The 11551-nt window shown below is 41.5% G+C and overlaps 1 protein-coding gene across 6 annotated transcripts in view; it reads left to right on the top strand.

Annotated features, from left to right (window-relative positions):
* The first annotated feature begins 2112 nt into the window (after window positions 1-2112).
* Window positions 2113-11551, top strand: part of CAMSAP2 (calmodulin regulated spectrin associated protein family member 2) — a 112151-nt gene continuing 102712 nt past the window's right edge. For 3 of the 6 annotated variants that reach the window (XM_032422420.1, XM_032422415.1, XM_032422416.1), the window contains exon 1: window positions 2114-3187. In XM_032422420.1, coding sequence (XP_032278311.1) covers window positions 3049-3187 — 139 coding nt within the window. In that variant the 5' untranslated portion in view covers window positions 2114-3048. Of the gene's footprint in view, window positions 3188-11551 lie in introns of all 6 variants that reach the window. The other 3 variants (XM_032422418.1, XM_032422414.1, XM_032422417.1) reach the window with 2 other exon arrangements.

Genomic DNA, 11551 nt, shown 5'->3' with positions numbered 1-11551 from the left:
GTCAATTAGGCATGGTTTCTGGTCTCGAGAATCTTGTATTGGCTTGCAGATTATTATAATGACTGGTGAAATATTTCAGTATCTTTCTTCAATGTGTCCAGGCTATAGGTTTCTCTTAATTTGACTTGTTGCTCTAGAATTCAGTTGAAGGAGAATTTGAATACTTTGGATTTAACAGAAGTCCTGAAAAAAACCTTCCTGATCCCTCCACTTAGATGTTCTCTCTGCACTTCGTAACTCTTACAGTATTTACCTCTTTTACATTGGATTATATTTATTTATGAACATTATAGCCTCCATAATCTAGGGAGGGAACAGGCACAGGGAAAGGTGCCCGAGGAGGGGAGCCAGAAGACTTGTCCTTGTTTATGAAGGCAGACCCAGATATTAATCAACCATGAAATCTTGGCCATGCAACTTAATCTCTATGACCCTCACTCCTGCATCTAGAATTGCAAGGTAATAATGCCCATTTCACAGAATGGATATGACAATTAGGTAGTCATATGAATGTGCTTTGTAACTATTATCCAGATGTTAATTTTATTATCCCCTATGTGACCTAGCAAAGTGCCTTGCCTCTGAGGAATACTTTCTTAATATTCATTAAATTATTGAAAAATGACATCAACCAACTTGGGGTGTATTCTTCTCACTCACATTCTTTTCCTGGCCCAGGTTGTTAGCAAGACTTATATCTGTAGTGCCCTAGTAGGTTCAGGGTGGAGTAATCATAGGGATTAAACAGGATCAAAAGGGCCTACTTGCTGGTGGAGCTAGGGTCCAATGCCCTTCCCCTCATACTTTCTATGTCTTGCTTCTATCTTAAGGGCAGGTAATATCAGGGAGGCCCTCGTAGTTAAAACATGGGCTTTGGAGTAAGACCGTCTTAGGTTCAAATCTTGGATCTGCCAGTTTATTAGTTGTGTGATACAGGGTAATTAAAAAATTTTTGTGAGCTTTTGTTTTCTCATCTGAAAAATGAAGATAACACATGATTTTTCAATAATTAAAATTAGATAATGTTTTAAATGAGAAATTGTGAGGAATTAGTGAGTTACATCACTTAAATGTTAACTAACAATGGCATCCATTCTTAGTTCCTAACGGTTAATTGAGCAACTACTATGGGCTGAGCAGTAAACAGGTGCTGGAAATAGACCTTGTCACCAGTAGGAGAGACAGACGATTAACTGATGATACAGTGTGGCAAATGCTATGGCAGAAATAAGAACAGGGTGCTCTGGGAACAGTAGGGAAACCTATGTGACAGCACTGACTGGGATGTGTCAGGAGCTATCTGGGAAGGCTTCTTGCGGGAAGTGATTACTATGAAGTAGGAGTAAGCCAGGTGGACAGAGGTACCATCCTGAGCAAGGACGCAGAGATCTTGTAGAAAACATGCCCTTTTGGGAAAATGGAGAGCGGCTCTGATAAAATGAAGCCATACAGGTTTGTAGATATCAGATCATGGTGAGTGGCAGTTTGCTGTGCGAAAGAATTTATGCTTTATTTGGAGGAAACGGGGAGGCATTGGTGGATGCGCTCCCTCACTTGGTGGGAGTGCTTAAATGGAGAGCATTGAGTCAAGAAAAGGATCTTGATGTAATGAAATTAATACAGGTTTGGGGCTTCGCAGGTTCTCAGTCCTGGTTAAGCCCCCACGTGTGACTCAATCAACTCCATCAACTCAATTCATCTCTCTAATTTCGTGGTCAACCATCGATAACACCTAACCCTTAGAGCCACTTCGAGTTCTAAATAGGCTTTATGCACATCAGCCTCGCAGCAAAGTGTGTGTCCCATAGCAAGCATTTTAATAAACATCAGTTCTCTCCGCTTAACCACTGTGTAGCTGAAATACGAGCGTTATTGCTAGGCCCTTCTCTCCCCTCCCTCCCTTCCCTTTCCTCTTTCAGCAGTGTAAGCAGCGGCAGCCAAACGCCAGGGACGAGGAGGATGTCCACTCAGGCGAGCACTCCTAAGTGATGATTAAAAAACAGCCGCACCGAAGCCCGGGCGCGGGCGGGGAGCGGGGCTGGGCATGCTCAGAGGGCCTGCCGGGCGGGCGGCAGCGATCTCCGCGGCCGGAGGGAAGCGGGGCGGGGGCGCAGGCCGGAGCGGCGCCGGGGCGCATGCTCAGTGCCCGCATCTGCTCACTCCATCCAGTGCGGCAGCCGGAAAACCGCAGCGGCGGCGGCGGCGGCGGCTGACGGGGAACGACCGAGCCGAGCGGCAGAAGGGGGGAAAAAATACAAGGGCAGAACTGATAAGGGCAGGACCGAGAGCGTGGGATTTACGGCCTCTCGCGGGCCGCCGCCTTCGCCGTCCGCAGGGAGGAAGGCCCGGGAGGCGGCGGCCGGAGAAGGAGGAGACGGCGACGGGAGGGGAGCGCAGAGGAGGGGCCGGGCCGCCGGCGGCCTGGGAGCCGCAGTGATTTTGACGTTTTTCTCCGCTCCGTCTCCGGCGGCCCCCGACCGGGCTGCGCTGTGGGGCGGGAAGCGCCCCTGTCCCGCGCGCCCGGCTCGTCCCTTCACCCGCCGGGGCCTGAGGGGGTCTCCCCGCTCCAGGGGAAGCGGGAGGCGGGGGCGTGCGGGCACCGCGATGGCGGGGACATTTTCCACAACGTGATTGTTAAAGCCTCCCCCCCCACCTTAAAATTCCGGGCCCTTCCAGCCTCCCCCCTCCCCCCAAACCCGTGTGACTAAACGGAGACAAAGGGGAGGCGGCCTCGCTCACACGCGCGCTCGCGGGGCGGGTGGCTCGGCGGGGCGCCGGCGCGGGGCGGGCGGGAGGACGGACGGACGGACGGACGGACGCTGCGCCGTCACATTCCTATGCCCGGGAGGAGCGGAGGCAGCTCCCGCGGGAGGCGGCAGGCTCGCGGCGCGGACAGCTGAGCTTCTCCTCCCCCGTCGCCGCCCGGGCGGGCCTCGCCCCGGCCCCGATGGTTTGAGCTCTTCCCTCCTCCCATCCCGACCCCCGCGGCGGCGAGGCCACACCATGTGAAGGTTAGAACCCGGACATCCCGAGGAGCCGCCGTGAAAGATGGGGGATGCTGCAGACCCCAGGGAGATGAGAAAGACGTTCATTGTTCCAGCCATCAAGCCCTTTGACCACTATGATTTCTCCAGGGCCAAAATCGCCTGCAATCTGGCCTGGCTGGTGGCCAAAGCCTTTGGAACAGGTAAGTGGTGTCTTCCCTTCCCTCTTCCTCCTTAGGATGTACACATGCCGGTTTTTTGTTTCCGATCATCGGATGCCCCTCCGTGTCTTCTCGCACAGGTTCAGGGAGATGATGGGGGACTGGGAAGACAAAAACGAAAGGAGAAATAAAGCAGCTTTGGTCTTAAATCAAGTGCCCTTGGTCAGGTGGGATTTACCCAGATTTCTTTTATTGGATAGCAAACGTGTTTTGGTTTTTTTTTTCAGTAAGCTATTTTATCATGTCTTTACATAGGGTGGTTTTATTTTGTGGTATTTTCCCTCATTGTGTTGCATACATTTCCCCCTCAGTCATAATTGTGATTATACCACCAAGAAATTTGAGTTGGTTTCTTTATTATTGGAAGAAGGTGGATGGCACATAGTACTGTATTGATTTTGACATCTGTAATGATGGCTGCTGTTCAGGCTCCGTAGAATGTAAGGTGGCCTGTGTCGAAGTACAGTGTTAATTTTTGTTGTCATTCTTAAAGCCTATATCATCCTTCCGTACGCATTCCAGGCTCTATTAAACCATTTATTTAAAACCAATATTTAGCCTGCTGATTGTGGGATGCCATTTTCATTTCCTATTATCAGTGAGACATATTCCTTTTGCCAAACATATTTTGGCTTCATAAATTAAGAGAAACAGTGGCTACTGTGGGATTTTTTTTTTTTAATAGAGTTTTTTTGAGGGCATGTGCTGTTGACACGGATTGTACAGTGCAGTAGCAATTAAACATTCTCTCCGTTACCCAGTCTTTGCAAAATAACAGGAAAAGGGCCTCCTGTTGTAATTCCTTAGCTGTTGCTTCAGGAGCCCATGTTGTAGAGCTCTGAAAAAAGTAGAGAGCTTTTCATAGGAAGATGTTAGTGTAAGGAAATTTTGTCTGGTAACTTCAAGAATCATTTTGTAAGATTTTGTGCCCTGGTTAATAAATTTTAGATGTGTAAACTATTTGTAGAAAAGTTTCTTAGTATTTGCAGACTTTTCTCCAGATGTTAAATGTAAGGGTTTTTTTTGTTTGTTTGTTTTTTTGTTTGTTTTTGTGGGAGGAGACTGGCTTATTTCTACTTTGAAGACTGAAAATATGGGAGTTAATGGTTTAATTCATTCCTCTTAAACATCATCCATAACTGAATGTTTTCAGAGCTGCACATGTTAGTTAACTAGCAAATGAATCTCAGTGTTTGGAAAATTACTGGAATTAGTTTGAGGGAAACTTGAACATGATTTTATGTTTATGACGACTTTTGTTTTATTTAAATTCTTGTACTTTGATATTGAAGTAGAAGGATGTTAAGGTTTTAAAACTGGCATTAGGAGTAAGTATAATTAAAACTCATTTTGAGATAATTTACATTTTAAAGATTTATTTGGAACTAAATGTGTGGAGTAACACATAGGAGGAAGAACAAATTGTCAGTGTATTTTTATTTTCTGGCACCACTGATATCAGCAGTGAGAGTAATAGATGTATTTTGGTTTTGACATAAGCAGCATACTGAAGCTAATATCCATTTGGAGGAGAAATGAAAGCTATTTAAGTATTTAGAAAAGAGAGGGAAATTTACATAATGACCTATGTGGAAAAACAGTATGTACAAAATGGAAGGAAGAGGGAACAACAAAAATATTTTCTTTCCCTCTGAAACTGAGAGGATACTTACAATACAAGATGTCAAAATGTTGCCCTTGATTCACAAAGGCTACTAACCAGAAAATGGCCTACTTTCTGGATATGTGTCAGGCAAGTTTGCTAGATTCTGGACCACTTGAGGAACACATCTTGAACACACTTGAAGAAGAAAGGAAATGAAAGGAATCTAATATCAATGGAATCTGTCGTGTGCCGGACACTGTGCTAAATGCTTTGCATTAAATTGTACATTAGAGGTTCACAGCAACTTTGTGTTGTAGGTAGTTTGTTCCCCCCATTTCCCCAGTGCACAGAGAGGTTAAACAACTTTCCTACTATCATACTTTTAGTAAGGGCAGAGATAAGTTTTCACTTGACTAACTCCCAGGGGTATGGCATTGGTGGAGGCAGGGCATACCTGCTCTGTACTCACTGCTTTACATACATTGCTTCATTCATTCCTACAGCAACCCTCGAGGTAGATACTGTTCTCATTTTGCAGATGAGGGAACAGGTTCAGAGCTTTTAATTTGTTTAAGATGAAACATCTGGCAAGTGGTGGATTCTGCATGCCAGCTCAGGTCTTTATGACTCTGAAGTCTTTGCTCTTTACACCACTCTGCAGAGTGTGAAAAATGTGCACATAGTACATGTTAGAAGTCTTATTTATTTATTTATTTTCTTTAAAGAGTGGGCAGATCTTAACACACTCTCAGATGGTATAGATGAATATTGTTGGTACTTGGTTACATTTGCCTTGGCAACAGTTGGAATGGATATAAAGATCATACTCAAAACGCAATGAGAACCAAACTTAGAAGACCTTCAGAGGGTAACTTAGTAACAGAACTTAATACATTATTGAGAATGTTAGTTTGTGCATTTTATTCTTTAATCAACAACCTTTCAAAAGTTGTTCTGTTCACTGCACATTTATATGGAGTGAATAGAGAAAAAGTAAAGTTTCATTTCTTTTGATGTAATATTCTTCATTTGCTGCAGACACTTAAGTAGCAAGTGTTAATAGATAACATATTTCAAAGGTATTACCTAATGGTATTCAGTTAATCATTCAAAAAATTAGCCCAACTTTAAGTTGTGATTTACTAAAATCACTTAAAAAAAAAAAGATTTATTTATGTATTTGAGAGAGTTGGAGAGCATGTGCAGCAGGGGAAGGGACAGAGGGAGAGGAAGGGAGGGAGAATCCCAAGCAGACTCCCTGCTGAGTGCGGGGTTCCATGAAGGGCTCGATCCCAGGACCCTGAGATCATGACCTGAACCGAAATCAGGAGTCGGAAGCCCAATTGACTGAGCCACCAGGTGCCCCTCTATCTATCACTTTAAATGACTTTTCCAACACATACAGTTTTAAAATGTACTACTTTTTAATATACCAAAAGTTAGAAAGTTTCTCATAGAAAAAAACTAAATCAATACCTGAAGACCCTATATATTATTGTTAAAGAAGTGATTTTAGTGGGGCGCCTGGGTGGCTCATCCAGTTGGGCTTCCGACTCCTGATTTTAGCTCAGGTCATTATCTCAGGGTCCTGGGATCAAGCCCTGCACCTCGGGCTCCCTGCTCAGTAGGCAGTCTGCTTGTCTCCCTCTCCCTCTGATCCTCCCCCTGTTTGTGGTATGCTCGCACTTTCTCTTAAATAAATAAATCTTAAAAAAAATAAAACGATAGCTAGAAATCAATGATGGGTGTAGAATGAAGTTATTGAACCATACAAAATAAATAAAGCACTAGTATTGCAATACCTAGAAAGCAGATGGAGTGTTTATTCAAAGTCTTATGTCAGAAGCTTTGTGTCATGTTCTTCTCATTACACTAAAAATATTCCAAATAGCCCAAATCTTAATAGTTTATTTTGTAGAAGAATGCAGATACAGTTTTGATCAAATGAAGAATAAGTTTGTTTAGATGAATTTTAATAAACAGATGCTCATTACTTGAAGCAAATTGCAAAAGAGGAAGTTAAGCTATGCTTTCTCTACTGTATTTGAACAGCTTAACCCATTTAAGCAATGATATTGCTGAGTTTGCTTTCAGTGTTCTGTTCCTTTAAATCTTTTAGGGCAAATGGTGGGTACAAAACCTCTTTATGAAATTTCTTTTTTTTTTTTTTTTTAAAGATTTTATTTATTTATTTGACAGAGAGAGACACAGTGAGAGAGGGAACACGAGCAGGGGGAGTGGGAGAGGGAGAAGCAGGCTTCCTGTGGAGCAGGGAGCCCGACGCGGGGCTCGATCCCAGGACCCTGGGACCATGACCTGAGCCGAAGGCAGATGCTTAACCACTGAGCCACCCAGGCGCCCCTGAAATTTCTTTTTTTTTTAATCTTTTTTTTAAGATTTTATTTATTTATTTGACAGAGAGCAAGAGAGCACAAGCAGGGGGAACAGTAGAGGGAGAGGGAGAAGCAGGCTCCCTGCCAGGCAGGGAGCCCAATGTGGTGCTAGATCCCAGGACTCTGGGATCATGACCTGAGCCGAAGGCAGACGCTTAAACATCTGAGCCACTCAGGCACCCCTCTTTATGAAATTCTTGAATTTGGAGTTCTTAACATGGAATTTAAGGCCCACTTCCTAGTGTTAGTATCATTTCAACTTTATCAACTATTATTCTCCTCTTTTTTTTAATCATTCTCCTCTCCATACCATTTACTATTACAAATATACCTTGTTACATTTCTTTGTATGTCTGGACACATTCTGCTGTCAGAATCCTATGTTGGCTCTGACTTAGGCAAGTGTGAAGGTTGTGATGACAATGGGTAGCATTGTGGGTAAGAAAGACTAATAGCAGAGAGGCCAGTTTGGGAAGTTATTGCAGGAGTTCAGGCAAGATATCAAGAAAGCTTATTGTAGAGTGGAAATGAGAATAAAGCTGCTAATATTTATTAAGTACTTGCTATGTATTAAGCACTTTGCATGTCATATCATTTTAGTTCTCATGATAGCCTTAAGAGGTGGAAACTATTAATCATTCTGATTTTACTGATGAGGAAAATGAAGCTCAGAGGTTTAGGAACTCATCCAAAGCCGCTCAGTTTATGGAGCTGGGCTCTGAACTTGTGAAATCTGACTTCAGTCTATTCTCTTAACCACTGTACTATATGGGTAGAAGTGAAATTAATGGAAAAGAGGCAAAAGGTAGAAAAAATGTTGCAGAGTTATAATCCCTAGTATTTCTAAATGACTGAATTTGGGGTTCATGGGAAATTGTTGAAATAAAAAGGTAATATATAAAAGGATGAGGTTACCTGAGGTTTTAAGGAGGAAGAGGTTACCTGAGCTTTAGAGATTTAGTGACTGGGAGGATGAATCGCTATGCCATTGGCAGAGATAGAGGAAGCAGCACGTTGTAATGGGAAGTCAGCTTTGTTTTTGGAAGCCTTGAACATGATGTATTGACCAAATATCTAATCTGAAAAATTCAATGAAGTCAATAGCTAAAAATGTAGGTATGGAGTATGATTGGGAAGTTGAGGCTAGAAATAATAATTTCAGAGTCTTCTGTGTATAAAATGCACCTGAAATTGGAGTAGATGTGAGGGTGACAGAATTTAGGGTAGTGAACACTTACAATGTTTTGGAGGGAGCACTGGGGAAAAGGAAGCAGAATTAAAGCAATCAGAGACTTAGGAAGGGAATTAAGAAAGTGTAATAATACTGAGGCCCTGGAAGGAAAAATTTCAAGGGGGTGGTCTTATTAACAGTGTCAAATGCTTCAGTTTTTTAATTTAATTTTTATTTTTAAAAGATTTTTTTTTTAAGTAATCTCTACACCCAACATGGGGTCAGACTCTCAACCCCAAGACCAAGAGTTGCATGCTCTACCATCTGAGCCAGCCAGGCACCCCTATAGGTTTTTAAACCATGCCATTCTTTTAAGAATTTATGCTCTAGTAGGGGAGATGTGATACATGTGTAACTATAGTAGAGTTCAGGAAATATATAAGGGCCATGTAACTGGAACAGTGACATGAAGAGGGAAGGAGAAGTAGCAGAGGCGGAGAGAGGACACTCTCAGCCTCAGTGAACTGTGAAGGAAGACCCCTGAAGTGTAGGTGGTAGTTGGATGACCCTGAAGGGAGTCAGGCTGAATGGAGAGTAGGCCTTGTAGGTGGAGGAGATAGTTTGTGTGCAGGCATGGAGTTTTGAAACTAAGGTAGTGTTAGTGGAACAACATAGACCAGTAGGATTAAAGGAGGTTTATGTAATGAAAAGTGGGAGATCCAGCTTGAAAGGTAAATTGGAACAGAATTGTTGGACGAGCCAGGTTAAGGAATTTGGCATTTATTTTGTAGATGAATTATTCTAAGCACATTGGATTAAAAAAGAAACTGCTATGACGAATTTATTGAAAACATACTTTGTGCTAAGTACAATTTTGAACATTTTATATTGTTATTTTTTTAATTCGAAGAACAATCCTATTAAAGTGGATACCATTTTATTTCTTCCATTATACTCTAAAGCAAGGTTTCCCAACCACGGAACTATTGGCTGGCTAATTCTTTGTTTTGGAGGGCCATCCTATGCGTTGTAGGATTTTAGTAGCATCCCTGGCCTCTACTCACTGGTTGACAGTAGTATTCTCCACCCTCACTTCCACTCTGGCTGTGACAACCAAAAATGTCTAGACCTTGCCTAGGTCTCCTGGGGGACAAAATGACCCCAACTTGAGAACCATTGCTATAAAGATTATAAGATACGCCTGCAATTTAAAAAGGGTTTTTATATATTAAAGTCCAAGTTAATTGTAAGACATCCTGATTTCAGAAGTATTCAAATGGAAGATAAGAATTTAGAAAATTAGGTAGTTTGCTCTTTTTTTTTTTTATTTAAAGATTTTTATTTATTTATTTGACAGAGAAAGACACAGCGAGAGAGGGAACACAAGCAGGGGGAGTGGGGGAGGGAGAAGCAGGCTTCCCGCGGAGCAGGGAGCCCGATGCGGGGCTCGATGCGGGGCTCGATCCCAGGACCCTGGGATCATGACCTGAGCCGAAGGCAGACGCTTAACGACTGAGCCACCCAGGCGCCCCTAGTTTGCTCTTTTTGTTAGTGAGGAAACAGAGAGGTTAAATAACTTGGCTTTATCATCTAGCTTATAAGTGGTGGAACCACAATTGGAGTCTAATCCTTTATGATACTAAAATTTGTATTTTAACCTTTATGTTATATGCTTTCTGTAGTTCATTACAATTTTATAGTATAGTACTGGAAGTGAAGGCATAAAAACGTATGAAAACCTTTCAAATGTAAGTCTTAAATTTGTTTTGCAAAATTTAAAAGTATATTTAATCTTTCTTATATTTGATAAATTAGTACAGGGATAGAAAATATATTTAGCATTGGTGTGTCATTTCAGAGTCTCCTCCCACCCCCAGTGAATCCAGTTTTCCATGTAGACCAGCTTATGGACCTTTTCTATAGGTAAATTATAAATAATAATACTTAAATATTACACATTTATTAGTAGTGACAAACTTTGTGCTTTAGCTGAGATAACAGTTGTTTTCATTTATGACATTCAGCACTTTCCATCCTAAGCCTTGCAGTTTTTCCTTTTCTTCTTAAACATTGACTCTTCATCAACATATTTTAGATTAAAGGCCTATACAGTAGTATCTTTCCAGTTCTCCTACTACTACTTGCTCCCTTTTTTTTTCTGGGGCATTTTCCTGAAATACTCTTCATTCCCCTACTTGCTGAATAGTCATGATAATAAACATTTGTACACTGCTCTGAGTTTTTTAGAAGAAAAATAAATTACAAAGTGTTAGAATTTATCAGTCTCACACTTAGGCTACCTTTAGATATTCTGTTTCCCACTGTAGAATACGATTATATTTCTTATAATAATTTCAAAGAATTCTTTTTATTAAAAATATTTTTCACTACAAACTAGACAAAATAAAACAGAGACTAGGCATATAGCAATAGAGAGGCCACTGAGCTCTTTCTGTAATCCTTACAGCTGTACTCTGCTGTATTATGCCCAGTAAGGTTTATGAAGTATCTCTATCCTATTTTCTTGAGATAAAGAGATGGAATTTCAGTTAACAGAAATATGCATTCATCTCCCTGCTCCATATTTCACAAACATAGGCTCCTGGGAATATATTTGTATGATCTTAAAAAGTTATCTCCCTCACACCATTTTCTGTCTCTAAAATAGGAATTGCATGCAGATTCTAAGTACTTTAGGCTCTTGGAATAAAAGACATTTGATGAAACTTGAAATATTTCAAAAGACATCTGTCCTCAGCAAATAGAAGTTTCAAAGTACAGTTGACCATTGAACAACATGGATTTGAACTGCATGGATCCATGTATACATGTATTTTTTTTTCAAGAAATATATTGGAACATTTTTTTGAGGTTTGTGATAATTTGAAAAAACTTGTAGATGAATGGTGTAGCCTGGAAATACTGAAAAAAATTAAGAAAAGTTAGGTTTTGTTGTGAGAATGTAGTATATAATAAATATAACATGCAAAATGTGTTATCCACTGTTTATGTTATCAGTAAGGCTTCTGGTTGACAGTAGGCTATTAGTAGTAAGATTTTTGGGGAGTCAGAAGTTATATGCAGATTTTTGACTGCATGGAGGGGGTGGAGTTGGTACTCCTAACCCCCTGGGGGTTGTTTGAGAGTCAACTGTGGATGGTTTCATTTTTTTTGCT

Source organism: Phoca vitulina, unplaced genomic scaffold (assembly GCF_004348235.1).
Source record: "Phoca vitulina isolate PV1807 unplaced genomic scaffold, GSC_HSeal_1.0 scaffold26, whole genome shotgun sequence".
Taxonomy (NCBI): Eukaryota; Metazoa; Chordata; class Mammalia; order Carnivora; family Phocidae; genus Phoca; species Phoca vitulina.
This window is presented reverse-complemented; position numbering and strand designations above follow the sequence as displayed.